The sequence below is a fragment of the Diabrotica undecimpunctata genome, chromosome 7 (genome assembly GCF_040954645.1).
Source record: "Diabrotica undecimpunctata isolate CICGRU chromosome 7, icDiaUnde3, whole genome shotgun sequence".
In the NCBI taxonomy this organism is placed as follows: domain Eukaryota; kingdom Metazoa; phylum Arthropoda; class Insecta; order Coleoptera; family Chrysomelidae; genus Diabrotica; species Diabrotica undecimpunctata.
In genome coordinates, this window is record NC_092809.1 from 144,478,302 (window position 1) to 144,495,466 (window position 17,165).

The following is a 17,165-nucleotide window of genomic DNA, read 5'->3' on the forward strand; positions in this document are numbered from 1 at the left end:
TTTTAAATGTATCTACTTAAAATTTATGCTGGGTATTAATAAGTAGAATTTTGTTGTGTATTTATGGCAAAACTTGAAATTTTAAAGATTTTATGATGCGGTGGATGATAAATGTCAACACTAGAATAATTATATAGGTATAACGCCATCTACCAAAGGCCAGATTTCTGTCGCAAGTATCCCCGCATTTCTAATCGACTTTAAATATCTTATACTCAACTTCGAATTCACAAACACGTCCATTTGATACACAATAAATCAAATTTATGTATAAATTTTAATGAATAGATAATCTATAATAAGTATATAATAAAAACAGGCATAAATAAACCGTAAAAACTTAAAAATATCTTCTTTTTTACAGCACTCACCGAATATTATCGTTTGTAGAAAGATCTCTGTAGTCGAACTTCGATTTTTCTAATCTACGTTCTAAACCCTGTGGAATGTACAAAAAACAAACCATTAATAACATAAAGATGTATCTAACCGTTTTACAAAAGCAAAGCACCATGATAATTGTTAAAAAGCAGACCCAAAGTTTGTTAAACTTGAACTCCTACAAAATTCTTCACCGAACAGTAAAAAAAATCGTGCCATCTAATAACACTTGTGTATTTCTAGACTAGAATTTTCTAGGAGCCTTAGCAGATGTTTTAAGAGAAGCAAAATGTTTTAAGAATCGCTAAAAGATGATTTGTGAATACTTTTTGAAGATTAGTTCAACATTTTCTGTAAAAATTGGGTTTGTTCGCATTTAAATTTGCTCTTTCTATGTTTGGTTGTGTTATCTGGGTGTGCGAATTGTTTTTGCTGTAAATGTCTACGTTTCGCAATTGCATATCTTTCATTTGTTCATGGTACATCGATGGGATTGGTACCATATGTTTTTGGAGTCGCTTGGTAGTATCAAAAAAAGGTTTGTCGCTTGCGATTTATTGCTTCACAGTCATGTAGGATATGACCTCACTGTTTTAGTCCCTAGATGCAGGTTCAGTAAGACTGTTTTTATTCTAAGCTGATTCCCACTTTTTACCGCAGTAATTCAGTCCTACTAGCGCACGTCCGTCCAATATACATTTTGGCATGTGCTCGGCCAGGTATACTTTCTCAGTGGGAGTTATGTTGTTCTTAGGTTCCAATATTTTTAGACACATTAACTTAAAGACTATCTTAGAGCTCTCGAGAGCCCCATAGTGGCTTGACTATCTGTGCATACATTGATCAGTTTAAGTTCAACATCGCACATGTTAATTTCTCTTGCACAATACAAGATTGCATAAATATGTGCCCGGAATACAGAGCCATATTCTCCTAATGGAATAGAAATGTTTACCAAGGGTTCTGAAACTATGTTCTTAAAACATTTCTGTTTATATCTACTCTATTTAGTCGACACAATTTGAATTTAAATTACGTTTATTCTGGCGTTTCAATTTCCGCTTCCACAATAAACGTATTTTCATTTAAAATTGTAATTAATTCCAATTAATTATTAGAGATAACATTTCTAAGACTACCGATTCCTACACCAGCAGTTTTAGACCCGTTTATGTACCATGTGTAATGCTCCAGCATGAGTTGTATGTGGCCTCTGCCTCCTTCCTCTCCTGGGCAGATGTCTACCTGCAAAAGTAATTTAGTCCTGTATTTGGGCATCATACATTCAAAAGTTATCGCCCATATGGTATCCCTAATTTCATTTATGCTGTTATTGTGTCCTACTCACGATTTTTTACAGTCTCTAGTATCCCGTTCTAGCAGAGGAAGAAGATGCAGTAAGAACACCAGACATACTGTTAGTGTGTCTCTCAAAGCTCCTGTAAATCCAAGGCAAGCAACTCTTTGCACATTGCTTAGTTTGAGAATGGTACTTTTTTGCTGCATCTTTTCTCCACCATACTACTGATACATGTTATTGTTGGTTTACCACATGTTATAAATCCAATATAACATGTCTGATTTTAAACTCCACATCTTCCATGACTGCGTCTGGTAAGTATTCACCACTCTCTTGGTTATTCTTTCGATCTGCTGATTTCAAGTAAGTGTCACGTCTAGTCTTACTCTAAGGTATTTTACTTCACTCGCCAGATTTAGATTTGTAGCAGCAGATAGTAAATGGAAGAGGAGTGGCTCAGTACGCTAATTCTGCGAAATTTGACACCATTAGTCATCTTTTAGGACTGTGTAAACCTGTTATTTCAGGCCAACTGTTCAAACACCCGTAACTATTAATCATGTTTTTTCTTATATAGACTTATTTTGACATGGGAAACCTCCGCAGCAAGTCACCTTTTTGGTGTCATTAACTTTCGTCTAGGTTTATAAGACCTAATTCCTCTAGAGCTTTTGAACTTAGTACTAAAATTGGTATGGGTGTTTGTAATTGTTAATATCTTTTTTTTGACATATGAGTAGTTAATAAACGTTTCTCGTAATTTCCTTAACTTCAATGGCATTTCCTCTTTGTATTGTTGCTTTTATTTCCTCATTTCGATATTTAAAATTTGCTTTGAGTCCCATTCTAGATTTGCCTCTTCTCCGCCGTTAGATTTGTATAGTTCCTGATAGTATTTGCCTGATATTTTATTATTTCATTTTTATAGTTGGTAATTTCGTCATTTTTCTTTTTTAGTTGTTTTTTTTATGTATTTATTATTACTTAAATTTCCGTTCGAAACTTTTAGTCTTTTGTTGTAATTATGTAGTAGCCACTGAATAGTCCTGACCTCACTCCTATTGAGGATTCGTGGACACTATTGATCTTATACTAATACAAAAATGATATTAGTTACTATATTAATGTTTGTTGAAAAGTATTGGATTAGTAAAGGCGCGATATCAGAGTGATTAGTTAGTGATTACTTAGATTTTAACACACCTCGGTATCTCCACCCTAATGGTGCCATTATTTCGACTGCTGGGCAAACACGAGGTACATTTAACCTGACCACACTCCGAACACAGCCATTTCGTCAACTAAAAGCAATGACGTGCACAACAAAAACCATGCAAAATTAAATCGGATCAATTTAACGACCAGGTAAAGATTCTAGGCTAAGTCCCAAGACTTTTTGAATTGCGCGGCAACATAAAACCTGTTACAGCGCAACACTCGTCCGAAGTTTCTTCGAACTTTTTCTTACTAACAGGAAAAAAACAACTTCTCAATGGACAAATAGCTTGAGAACTACGTAGAATCTTCACCAGTATAATCGTTAAAGTGATCTGAGTAATTAAAAAGACTAAAATTATCTAAAATAGTCCCTAAATTTTAAGTAACCACGCTCGCAGTTTTTAGACTTCGAGCAAAGGGTACGTAAAAACGTTACAAAAGCGTTTTAAATGGTGCTGATATCTATATATCTATAAAATTATAAATTAATTAAATACGAACACGAAAACTCTACAAATTTGGTCTTGGAGTCAAATTTGGAAAAACTGACCTTCCTACAGATCAGATTTAGTGATTGAGGATCGTTATATTAGAAGTTTTATGCCACTTACGAAGAGTGATACAGCTGCGAGTGTGTATTTATGCGATATTCGTCATAAAGCAAATTATCGAGATATTATTAGAGTATACCAGAACAGCTTTGATCGACTTAAAGAAAGCATTCGACAGAGTAAGACTTAAAGATGCTATTCATCTTTTGTATAATAGAGAAGTTCCTTTAAATATCCTAAATACTATTGAAAAGATCTACCAAAATACCAAGACAGAATTAAGAATCGATGGACAACTTAAAGAACATAGGCAACAGAATAAGACAGCGGGATTAAGCTCTACTCTTCAATTTTATTATGGACGAAGTCATCTAAACCGCCAACAAAGAGTTGCCCACAGATTGAAGACAAGAGCAAAAGAATTTAATATTGCAATTTCATTTTAGCAAACAAAATCAATAGTAATCAGTAAAGAACCAATAAGATGTAAACAGGAAGTCGATGGAGTTAAACAAGTAATGGAAATAAAGCACCTAGGGATTACACTCGCCACCTATGGAGACATAGAGAGAGTCGACAAAGCCACAACAGAAAGTCTATTGGTAATGGCGGAGATGAGAATACTAAGAAGAATTGCAGGAAATATGCTGAGAGACCGAAAGAGAAGTGAAGGCATCAGAAGAAAATATATCGACATGGTATAAGTGAGTGGATCCTAAATAGAAAAAATAATGAAATAATCGCATAAGCAGAATAAAAGTGTCAAAATAACAAGAGATAAACCACCAAACGGTAGAAAAAAATATCGGCATATCGCACAAAAGGACAACTTTTGTTGCACAAGGATACATATAAGTATCACCCGCCGATGAAAAAGCAGAATAGCTTATAGAGAGGAAGAAGAAATGCGAAAAAATGATCGATTTCAATCGTTGGATACTTATAGAAATTCAAGACTTTTCAACGATATCATTTTTTATAAACACCTTTGTTTTCTATAAAAAAATACATGTTTTTGTGTTCTTCAAAAATTGGGCCAGTTTGTTTTTTGAGTTTCGTGTTCGCATTGTTTAAGTGCTACGGTTTAAATACTAGAACCTGCTTAATTTTGATAATATTTACCTATACAGTAGGAATCTTTTTTGTTGTTGTCTAACGAATCAAAACTAAATGTACGCAGGAAATAATATTTAAACGATTTTCTCCCAAAAGTGCTATCTCCTATCTAAAATTATTTAGTGCCAATAAACTTTTTAGCTTCCTTGGTTTAGATCACGTTAAAGTATTGACCTATTTACGACTTTGGCACAAATAAAACAATAAAACGTACAAATACAAGTCATCAACGAACAGTTACATTGCTTTTTTATAAAAATGGTGCCTCTAATAAAATATCAATAGTCCAGTCGTCAGAGAGTTGACCTCAAAAAATCATAAGAACAAGCTGAATTTTGCTGAGAATGTCAATTTTGGGACCTCAAAAAAGATGCAAAAAAAAATTTTCCATTCAGATGGTACTTTAATTTGTTGGCAGCATTGATTCATTACAAAAGTTATTCGCTCTATTAGGAGTAGACCTCCTGCTTTAAGTAACTCTACAGCTATATTGCCAGGTCCTGGAGATCGCCCGTTTTTCATTTTAATTAACGCAGTACGGACCTCGTATGACCAAACATATAGAACATAAAAATTGTAATGCAGTTAATGATGTGTGGAAAAGAATACAAGATAACATATCTGTCCAGTGCACTATAAATGAACTGAAGAAAAAAAAGATTCACTAATAGCCACATGGCCTAAAGGTTCCGTTTGAGATCTTGCAATATATGGGTAGCCCTGTATGTACAAAAAAGATTTATATATTTTTTCCAGTTTCTGTATCTACAATGCTGTTTTAGGTAATTTTAAATACAGGTTCTCTTTTTTAATTTAATTAAATAAGCAGAGCTCATCACAACAAAAGCTGCGGAAGAAACGAGATTTTCCGGACTACCTCTATCCATATTGACTGTCACACCACTGATTCAGTTGTCAAGGTTTTTAAGAATACTTGCGTATACTTGCCATGTCTGTTCACGCTCGTGTAGTTGTGAATTGTACACGTCGTGTGGGCTCCCTGCTTGCCATCCCAATCGCAAAGCTCGTATACTAGCAAAGTAGGCAAATAATTGTGTACTTGACAAGTACACGAGTCGTTTGAGTTCGCCTTAACAAACAACCAACCAATAATTGTTGAAAGTTCGGCGTAGCAAAATTCGTAAGTTTGATATTTATTTCTCTATTAGTTAGAAGTCCATATCGGTTTTTTTATTTACACTGTTCGTAATCCTAGATGTTTGAAGCAACTTTTTCGTAGTCATTCCCTTTTATGCAAGTAGCCTTTGGCCAATCATCCATCTGCTCGCCAAGTGACATAGTCTGTTGTTACAATTTTGCCGCCCTAGAAATAATTTATGCCCATGAATTCGTTTCACCACTTTTTGACTTCCTGGCCCCTTAATTCTTATAGTAACACACAGGTAATCAAACTTTTGTACATCTCTATAGAATACTCTAACTGGTATATTTAGTGAAAGACTGATACAAACAATAAATGCTAATTAAAGGCAACTTAATAAACTTTAAAATAAACTGTTAAAGGAATAACATAAACAATCAAACCTAATTCTACTAAATTTTTCACCAGATTTATATTTAACTTCCTAGGAACTGTAAAATCAAATGGTCGTAAATAGGTCACTCAAAAACGACACGATCCAAACACCGAAGATTATTGATTCAATATATATTCGTGATAATCTACCTCTCGTTTATTTGGAGCTAATTCAAAAATAACTAGCTATAGTGCATTATAATAAACAAAAATGTGTAGCTACTACATTACACCAAACGATTTAACTATAAAAGATTGTGATTTTTAATTCAACTTAAGATCTGAAGCAAAGTGTTTGATTTTTATAGAATGAAGAACTAAATCATTATTCACTAATGTCAAACTTTATGGCACGTATTAGGCACTATTTGTGTTTTCGTTTTAGAAAGAATCGAAGAAAGGTGTCTTTAGTATATTTCTTATAATAGATAAAAATTATTATAAAATGTTTGACCGTGAAAAACAAGACATTCATGTTGTTTATGAAAGCGTTTGTCAGACGTCTATGTGTAGAATTTCAGAGTAAAGAAATCTTGGAAAATACCAATTTACTCCCTGTACAATCCCGAATGAATGAATACTAATATTTATATGTAATTACGTGGCTACACGTTCCAAACCAAGGCCAAAATACAAAATAAATGTTTAAAGAAACTGTTATTCGCCACTTTTTAAATCAACATTTTTGTTTTTATTGGGAAGTGGTACCTTCGGTAATTCTGGTATAATTACTTCACCGTGATCTTTTCTTCTCTTTCCTACTACAACGTCTTCTACCGAAGGATGGTAATCCAAATGGTAATTGTAGTTTTTGAAACTGGACCACGAAAGATTTCTACAAATGAGTGGTTAAACTACCTCCTCAGTTCCTTCAACCATGAATTCTGGAGTCATACGACTAACCATTTACCCTGTATTATGAGTCGAAGTAGATCGTGTCTTTCACCTCTTAATACATCACCCAAGAACCGCTATCTCTATGGTGTTTAATGGTTCTTTTTGTTAACTCATGCGCTGGAGAACTTCATCATGGCTTTTTTATATTTCAACCAGCATCTTTTTGCTCCTTAATAGCAATTTGCTTACTTGCTTTATCTGACTAATATCTTGGTAAATATTAGAAATTTACATTTCCTCTAATCTTTATTACTTTACTTCGGTTGGAGTACCAGAAACTGAATTCACTACGAATTTTGACCATGATGAACGGCACGTGGAATGCAATTTTAGATTCCCTTGCCGAGTAATCTATCAAGCTGTTTGCTTCGCAAGTTTTAGGAAGCACAGTGGTAAAAAAAAATGAATTCGGTTTCGAAAGGTAGAAATCGTTTTATTTCTCTTTTTGTTCCTCTAATATATTTATATACTTCTTTCTTTTTAACTGTCGAACCTTCAGTTGCGTACATCGTAGAAAATATTACGGCTGTCTAAAGCATTATAAATGGAAATGTGGAAACAACCGATACCTTGTATCCTTTAATATTGTCGACTACAGCAATGAAACACTTCCAACTCATAATTTTAAATATACAAGAACAGTAGGGTAAGAGGCTATTGAGAATCGCCCATTACATCCACCGTGACATTAGAAGCTACGTCTACAGTATGGAGTCGGTGCCAGACGCGTCTAAACCAGATACATGTACGTTACGTCATGTAGGAACCACACCAAATAGCCTTACCAAACAAATTTTACAGCACCCACTTCGTAACACGTTTTGGTTTAGATTTTATTACACTGTTTTGTACAATTTGGTATTGTTTTATTTTTATAATTCAAGTGATTTTTGTGAAAGGGGTAGCTATGGATTTGTAAGAGGAAGGTAAGTACTCAATAGTGAACCATTTTTAAAATCATACCCTTTCAGACTTCAATAAAACATTTTTTGTATAATTTTCAATATACGTAAATGAATGTTCTTAGTTAGCCTTTACACATCGATACTGCATAAGAGTTATTTCATAATAAAGACTAGAGTATTTACTTCCATAAACAGTTTTCAAAGTTATAACAAAATAAAATAAAAAGAAAATACTAAGTAGTACAGGGTGATTTATGATTGTTTTATTTAATATTAAATTTAAAAAAAATTGTTGAATTTTAACTACTTACCTTCTTCTGCCATATCCATAACTGCCTCTTTCACAAAAATCACTTGAAATATAAAAATAGAAAAATCGCAAATCATACAAAAAAGTGTAGTAAAATCTGCCAACAAACGCAGCCAAAATGTGTTATGAAGTGGGTGGTATAAAATTTGTTTGATAAAACTCTTTGGGGTGAGATTGGTTCCACATGATGTCACATATCATGTGACATCATGTGGAACCACCTGGTTTAGGAACAAGAATTGGCCTGAAATGCTAGTTTTGTTAAATTTCCATTTTTGGCTAACTTTTTATGTAAAATACCACTCTGTGCGACGATAGGGTCATAGTATTTCCATGGCCAACATCCTCTCCTTAATATCATCATCATCATCATCAATCAGCCCTGAGTTGTCCATTATTGAACATAGGCCTCCTCTAGACTTTTCCATCTGCTTCTGTTTTGCGCCTCTGCTATCCAATTGGTACGATTCTTTTGAGGTCGTCGGTCCATCGCGTTGGGGGTCTTCCTCGGCTTCGCTTGTCAGCCCGTGGTCTCCACTCAAGCAATTTTTTTGTTCAACTGTCGTCTTTCATTCTTGCAACATGTCCTGCCCATCTCCATTTTTGCCTTGTAATATGTTCGACAATGTCTTCCACTCCGGTTCGTCTACGAACTTCCTCGTTTCTTATTCTATTTCTTAAGCTTATTCCAAGCATTGATCTCTCCATCTTTCGTTGTGTCCTTCTCAATTTTTCGGCTGATGTTTTTGTGAGAGTTAAGGTTTCTGCTCCGTATGTGAGGACTGGTAAAACGCACTGGTTAAAAGCTTTTCTTTTTAAATGGATCGGTATATATATATATATATATATATATATATATATATATATATATATATATATATATATATATATATATATATAAGCGGGGATCCTACAGCTTCTGCCGCTTCCCGCATTTCGATCGCCATCTTTTTCTATCTCTCCAGGTGTCTTCATCAATGGCTCTGTCTTTCATGGTTTCCATAACACCTTGTATCCAAGACTTGGCTGGTCTTCCTCGTTTCCTTCTATTACTTGGATTGTATTCCATAGCTCTTTTTGGCCATCTGTTGTCGTCCATCCTCTGTACGTGTCCATACCATATTAACTGTCTAGTTTCTATTCTTTCAGAAGTTGTATGCACTCTATCTGTTTTTCTTCTAATTTCAGAATTAGGTATACGTTCTACTCTTGATATACGGCAAGCTCTTCTTAGGTAGTCCATTTCAACCGTGTCAACTTTTTTCTTTCCTTTTACTGTCATTTGCCAACATTCTGCTCCATATGTAAGAATGGGCTCTACAATTACTTTGTAGATAGTCATTTTAGTTTTCATAGTAGCTTTGTTGGACCAAAGTATCGAATTCAGAATTTGAACACTCTTCCTGCCTTGTTGCACTCTATAGTCTATATCTCGTTCCGTTGTTCCTTTACTGCAGATAATACTTCCCAAATATTTGTATTCGTAGCACCTTTTCATTTGTCTAATTTCCAAATCCGGGTCTTCGTCTTCACTGCCTATTCGCATATATTCTGTTTTAGACATATTCATACTCATCCCCCATTTTTCGTATTCATCTTTGAGCTTTCTAAGCATATAATCTGCATCTTCTTCACAGCTTGCAATTAGTACTTGATCATCTGCAAAGAACAGCGTTGTCAGATAATGGTTGTTAAGCTTCAACCCCATTCCCCACATTTTTGTCTCCACTGGTGCAGTGCTTCTTGGATATATATTTTGAATAGGGTGGGGGAAAGACAACATCCTTGTCTCAAGCCTTTCGTTACTGTAAATACCCTTGAGAAAGTATTTCCTGTTTTTACAGTGCTTTGAGGACATTTATAGATGTTCAGTATTGCTTTTAGATATGTTTTACTAAGGTCCGTTTTCGTCAAGACACTAAATAAGAGTTTTAAAGGAACTGTATCATAAGCCTTCTCCAGATCTATAAATACCAGATGCGTAGGGAGGTTTCGAGCTGTTCGTTTTTCAATTACTTGTTGAAGGGTAAATGTGTTGTCCACGCACGATCTTCCTGCTCTGAAGCCGCTTTGCCGGATCGGTATATTTGTTTTAAATACGTCTTTCATTTTTCCGAATGCAGCCCAACCCAGACTTATTCTTCTGAGTAGCTCGCATGTTTGGTTATCTCGCGTTAACCTTATTTCGTGACCCAAATACACATATTTTTCCACAAGTTCTATGGGCGACTTTTCGATTTCTATAGCTCATTGGGGACGAGATTGGTCATCATTTTTGTTTTTCCATAGTTTATTTTGAAACCGACTTTGTGGGTTACTTGCTGTAGTTGGTGTAGCATAACTCTGGCTTCTCCTAAGTTGTCTGTTATGAGAACAATATCATCGGCATATCTGAGATGATTGAATATCTTTCCATCGCTGCTAATACCCTTTGATTCCAACTCTAGCCGTTTAAATGCGTACTCCATAACTGTTATAAATAGTTTTGGCGACAAGGTATCTCCCTGCCGCACCCCTCTGCCAATTTTTATCTTCTCAGTCATGCAATGGAGGTTAACGGTTGTTGTCGCATTTTCGTATATATTTCGAATAATATTTGCATACCTGTGATCTATTCTGCATTCTGATAGTGCTTTTAAGATAGCAACTGTTTCGACTGTGTCAAATGCTTTGTGGAAGTCGACAAAGATAAGAGCAAGGGGTCTGTTATATTCGATAGACTTTTCAACTAGAGTTTTAAGGCATTGCAAATGGTCGTTTGTTCCGTGTCCTGCTCGAAATCCTGCCTGTTCTTCTGATTGATAGAAATCGAGTTTTGCTTCTAATCTGTTTGTCAGTATTCGAGTAAAGAGCTTGTATAGGTGGTTAAGCAAACTAATTGGCCTATAGTTTTCGAGATCTGATTTATCCCCTTTTTTGTGGAGGAGGATTGTAACCGAATTCTTCCATTTACTTGGAATGTTTTCACTATGAAGACAGATTAAAAAGTGTTTGGATTCGGGACATCAAAAGTGGACCTCCTAGTTTAATTGTCTCAATGACGACACCATCTTCCCCCGAAGCTCTATTATTTTTCATATTTTTGAGGGCATGTTGAATTTCCTCTCGTGATATATCTGGTATATCCTCCGATCCTACATTATGTACCTTTTGTATTGGTTGTTCGATGAGCTCTGGAATAACTTGACTTTTATATAATGTTTCATAGAAACTTTCCACTATATGTAATATGCTTGGTCTATCTGAGATAATATTTCCATTTTTGTCTTTAAGTTGGAAGATTTCTTTTTTGCCATTTTCCATTTTTCTCCTCAATGCTTTCATGCTTTTGTTGTCGTCTATAGTTTTTATAATTTTCTCGTTGTTGTATTTTCTAATATCCCGTCTGATGGCTTTAGAGATTTCTTTATTGATGCTGTTTATATCTTGTTAGTCAACATTTCCTTGACTTCTCAGCATTCTACGATCGGAGATCGATTCTAAGGAGTAGGAGAAGATCGTAGAATGCTCCTTAATATAACATATGAAGATTCGAAAAAAATCAAAACTCGATATTTACCAAGTCAAGTAATAGTCCTCATTTCATATCGCAATAAATTATCGATATTGTTTAATATAATATACCAGGTGTTTCGTCTAACTGACAAAATAAATATCCAAGCTGAACGCTGAGTATCAATATATCGCAGTGTGCAAACTGAATCCTGTACCAGGTTCAACATCCTGGTACAGGCAACTCAGAGATCACATCGAAAAGATTATATTCGTCAGTTTAAAGGTCTGATCTATTGGCAAGGATAGGTACCACCTTAAACCGATCATCTCAACGAAAATAAAGGCTCGTGTGACAATCGTATACAAACTACGATTGCCTAGTAGTCATTTTTTTAGCCTGTCGACTCTCGAGACACCAAGAAATATCGTTGCCACCTTTGACTAGAAAGAAAACGACCTTACAGGCGTTCAGACATTATTCTAAGGATACTTCACACCATTACTCGCTCGAAGTAATGGCCTTTTCTCACAAGATCTAATCCCAACTCACGTCCACTATCAATGGATGAACATCCAATGCTTGACAATTTTCTGCTTCGAAATTATAGAAAAAGCCGCATTCAAGAATCCAGGTTAACTGGTAGACAGCGCGTATTTTAAACACGTGAACAGGAGATAAAGAAGACACAAATAAATTATTATTTAAATGGGCATAAGCCACAATTAAAGGTTAAAGTAAATTTATTGACGTTTCAATTTCCACTTCGGAAAAAAAGTGGAAATTGAAACGTCAATAAACTTATTTTAACCTTTAATTGTGGCTTATTCCCATTTAAATAATAATTAATTTAAAATGCCACAAGAAAATAACTTCAGAACAATATTAAGACACAAATAACCAGTACCACTTTTAGGAAATAATCCAACAAAACAGTGATTTGGAGATGGGCTTAGCACAGAAAAGCAAGAAAGTCTATATTGGCGACACCCTTTAAAATGTATCCTCATCACTGCTTACCATACCTCAAAAATTATGCAACGGGCACACATTTTGATAGCATAAAATTGAATAACGGATTTCAGGTTCGTTATTTTATAGCCTATAGTTATTGAAACTTAACAAATAAACTCAATAAATGAATAATGACATGTACTATTTCCTATAAAAATCAATATTTCTGTAATACGTCAACTATAAGTATACATTGAGCCTAGTTCACTATCAAGCCTGTGAATTACCGATTTTTTCCTAACAATTTGCTAAACATCAAAGAAAACAAAATGTATTTGTAATAAACAGTAAAGGATCGTCTAATTTCACATATTTTCGAATGTTTGTAACACAAATAATTTAGAAAACATTTTCTTTTGCCTGTCATGAGCAATCTATTTAGCAAGAACCCAGACAATACAAAATACAGTGTGACAACACTGTATCATAAGTAGAAGAAGCAAAAACACTTCTATGTACAAACAATCAAATGAAAACTGCGTGGGTTATATAAATATAAAACCTTATATGGAAGATACAACAGTTTCCACTTAAAAATTCTTCCAATGTGAAGGATGAAACAATTTTCCATTTTGTTCTACAATTTCTAATGTATTTTCGTGTTTCTACAAATTTTTGTCATGCTTGTCCATCACACAATCCTCTTCCTTAATCAATCGTTAGTATCGTCAATAGTACAGATTTTCTTAGGAACACAACTAAATTTAACATATTTGTGTGCACTATTTTCCTCGCTTACCTCCACCAAGCTTTATAGCATACTAGATTCTGCGTACGCACAAAATTTATGGTGCTACACTGTTGCCGCACTTTATTATGTATTATTCTTACTAAATAGACACAAACATGCCAAACAACACAAATTTATTTTACTTTAGTAAATTTACTCATAAAAACTATAATTTGAAATAAAATTATGCCGATATTTGCCAATGATTGAATTTTAAAAGCTTCACAATCTTTTAATAACGTACGTACACCAGTCCCACAACAGTTTGCAAGATGTTACTTACTCCAATCTTCCTAATAAGGTCACTAACAATATTCAATGCCATAACCCTCGATGCTGGTGATATGGGAGCTTGATAATCATCTGAAAACACATGACGCATGTCTTTTCAGCAACTAATATGTTTAGTTCTAGCGCTAAGCATGCCAAAAATTGTTTATACTAGAGTTTTTTATAACAAAAATAAGGGCTGAATGTGATAGGATAGTTGTTGTTACGGCAATGCGAATCTAACGATGTTTACTGACAATAATTAGGTTATGACTGTCTACGTAGCTATTGACTCGCCAAGCCGTAAGCAAATTTAAGTAACGGTGTTTCTATATTCGATCGGTAAAACTCTACTACAGAGTGTTCGCGCTAGAGCTAGAAACATTAATCCTTAAACTTGGTTTTAGAGTTTAATACATATTTCTCTATCAAAATTCATCAAATACCAAGCACACCCAGTGGTAGAGTGTTATTGGTTCAATATATTAACAACCTGTATATCAACACGATTGTTAACCACGCCCATTGACAGCTTTGGTGAGGTGACAGCTGACAAAGGAGTGGATAGTAAATGACAATTGACAAGATACTTGGTGAAAATTATGAACGAAAGTTAACAAAGAACTGGAAAATACATGACAATTGACAGGAGATCGACAAAGAAATGATTGGAATAGAAAAGTAAAAAATGTGAATATTGTCGAGTAAATGAAAGTTTACAGATCATATCTTTAGATATACAGATTATATAAACAGAAAATATGGTCAGGAGAGTATACTCTAGTAATAAAAAAAAACTAGGTACACAGTACACACTTTGTTGAATTTCACGAAGAGAACAACCTGGTGGATCTCCATAGTTGGTTCAAACTTCCCAAAAGATGCCTTTATATATGAAGATCTCCTCAAAATGGAGAGAGACTAATTAGATTACATTAAAATTACCAGCAAACTCCGCAATAGTGTGCTAAATACACAAATATGACCAAGCTGTGACATACATTCAGACGCCAATCCAGCAGCCGCAATTAGGAGAATGAAACTAAGTTAGGAAAAAAAAATAAAGTAAACTGTGCTGTCGAAAATTAAAAAAAAAAGACAATTTTAATAAGAAACAGGTAGACAATAGTTGTATTTAAAAAAAATCGATTAAAGCTGTATCAAAGGATAAACAAATGTGGAAAATATAGGGAAAAAAGAACGTAAATATAGAAAACACTTAATACCAAACTAAATACCACAATAATTGTAAGTAAAGAAAATGTGAGGCAAAATGAAAACGGCATTAGACAAAAAATTCATCAGGTAAATTAAGAATGACAAGAATATATGCAAGAAAAATGTAAACTGGTAGAAGATTTAGAAGTGAAACACAAAAAAAATAGAATTACACGTAAATAACACATGTTTCGTTAAACAATGTACACCTAAACATTTATCTACAGTGACAAATAAAATCAAAGAAATAGACTCAGGTCCGAAACAGAAAAATATGGCAAAATTATTTGGAACATCTATTTGATAATTAAATAACAAAAGAAATAAAGAATAATCAATAATTGGCTACACTCATAGAAGAAGTTACGCAAACACAAAGCACAAGGGGTCCATAACAGCTTTTATCGCGTCTAGCAGATTTAAACATTTTTATTTACAACAAAAAGTGGTTATAAACACTTTTAATAAAGACAAATAATCAATACCTAAATAAGGCCCTAAATGAAGGATTTGATTTTTAAAAGTGTCCAAATCATCTAAACAACTTGATCAAAATTGTTCGATTCTTGTAATTTATTCCAAATACGAGTACCTTGTCACCCCTGAAATGTCCTTTATACAATATACATTTTTCTTGCCATTTTAACTAATTTCTCGTGTACTTACTCTGTGGTAATACTTTCTGAAAGGCAAATAAATCTAGATGTATGAGGTTTGTCTTTTTAAGTTTGTATATAGCCGATTAGAGGGCACCACCAATAAAACCTCCCGACGCAAATGTAACCTCAATATTTTGTTGACATAAATCAAAAGTTACACTGCGATACAACAAGTCGTATAGATACAGCTAATTTTTTAAATTAGCAAGTCAGTCGAAAAATGGATTTTAGCCGAGAATATTTTCTAGCACTATTTTTTTACAATTTTCGGAGAGAATTATCCCAACAGCAATATCTCGTTTGAAATGGTTTCTGTGTTTGGGAATGAAGCATCACACAAGACAGCTATTTCCCGCTGGTGTTGCGAATTTTAATGTGATCGCTCCAGTCTCAAGCGAGGAATCCATGTCAGGTCCATCTAAAACAGCAGTCACGAAGCAAAACATTAATGCGGTTCGTCAGCTAATTAAGGATGACCACCGTGTAACATACTGGAAGATATAGGCATCTTTGTGCATTTCAACGACCTTGATCCAAAAGATCCTTCATGAAGAACCGAGTGATACGAAGTTAGTTTCCCGTTGGATCACTCATTTGCTCACATAAGAGCAAAAAGCGGTTCAAGCCCGTCAATTGGTATCAAAAAATATGGGATCGGAAGATGAATCTTGGATTTACTCCTACGAACCGGAAAATAAACGCCGATCCGCTGTGTGGGTGTTTCACGATGAGGAAAAACCAACAAAAGTGATCCGTTCTCGAAGTATGTTACAGAAAATGGTTGCAAATTTTGTGTCAAAATCTGGTCATGTGGCAACAATTGCTTTAGAAGATCGAAGAACGGTTACTTGTGATTGGTATATAACCGTTTGTTTACCAGAAGTTATCGCGAAACTCCGACAAAGCAACACATAACGGCGAATCATCCTACATCAGGACAAGGCTAGTGCTCACACTGCCCAAAAGACAGTAGAGTTTTTCAAACATCGAATTGTTAAACCATCCACCGTATAGCCCCGACCTAAGTCCCAACGACTTCTTCACGTTCTCAAAGATCAAAAATTCAATTCGTGGGCAGCGACTCCTGTTGCCAGAAGAAGCCATCGATGCCTTTAATACAGCGATTTTACAGGTGTCAACTGAAGACTGTTTTACCTATTGGTTTGAACGTACGAGAAAGTGTATCGATCTTGGTGGGATATATTTTGAAAAGCTATAAAGTATTTTAAGTCTATACATTTTTTGTCTTTATGGCTATATGCAAAATTAAAAGGACAACCCTCGTATTACTAGAGAATGCAACCCGGGATCATTTTTGAAAATGTATCCCACGGATCCGGATCATCGGAGATTCGTGCATCGAGTCACTGACTCGACGGTTCCGCATCTTCAAGAACGATTTGATACGCTTCATACATATCTACAGCCCTTAACATCGCATTAAATAAGAACCATTTATCTCTACTTACCTTCTTGGATCCGTACATTTATGAGCAGATCACTATTGTATAAACATCCTTATTTTTGTTATAATAAAAATTCTAGAAACAATCTAACTATGCAAAA

General features: G+C 34.6%; 1 protein-coding gene across 2 annotated transcripts in view; it reads right to left on the reverse strand.

The window, feature by feature from the left end:
• The window catches only part of LOC140445971 (uncharacterized), a 31,787-nt gene that overhangs the window by 9,917 nt on the left and 4,705 nt on the right, over nucleotides 1-17,165 (reverse strand). Inside the window, exons 6-8 of one of the 2 annotated variants that reach the window (XR_011951453.1) lie at nucleotides 13,736-13,815; nucleotides 2,885-2,982; nucleotides 372-439 (exon numbers count right to left, since the gene is read on the reverse strand). Coding sequence is in view for 1 of the 2 variants with exons in the window: in XM_072538440.1 (XP_072394541.1) it covers nucleotides 372-439; nucleotides 13,736-13,815 (148 nt within the window). In the remaining variant the exon portion in view is untranslated. The remainder of the gene's footprint in view (nucleotides 1-371; nucleotides 440-2,884; nucleotides 2,983-13,735; nucleotides 13,816-17,165) is intronic. The other variant, XM_072538440.1, reaches the window with a different exon arrangement.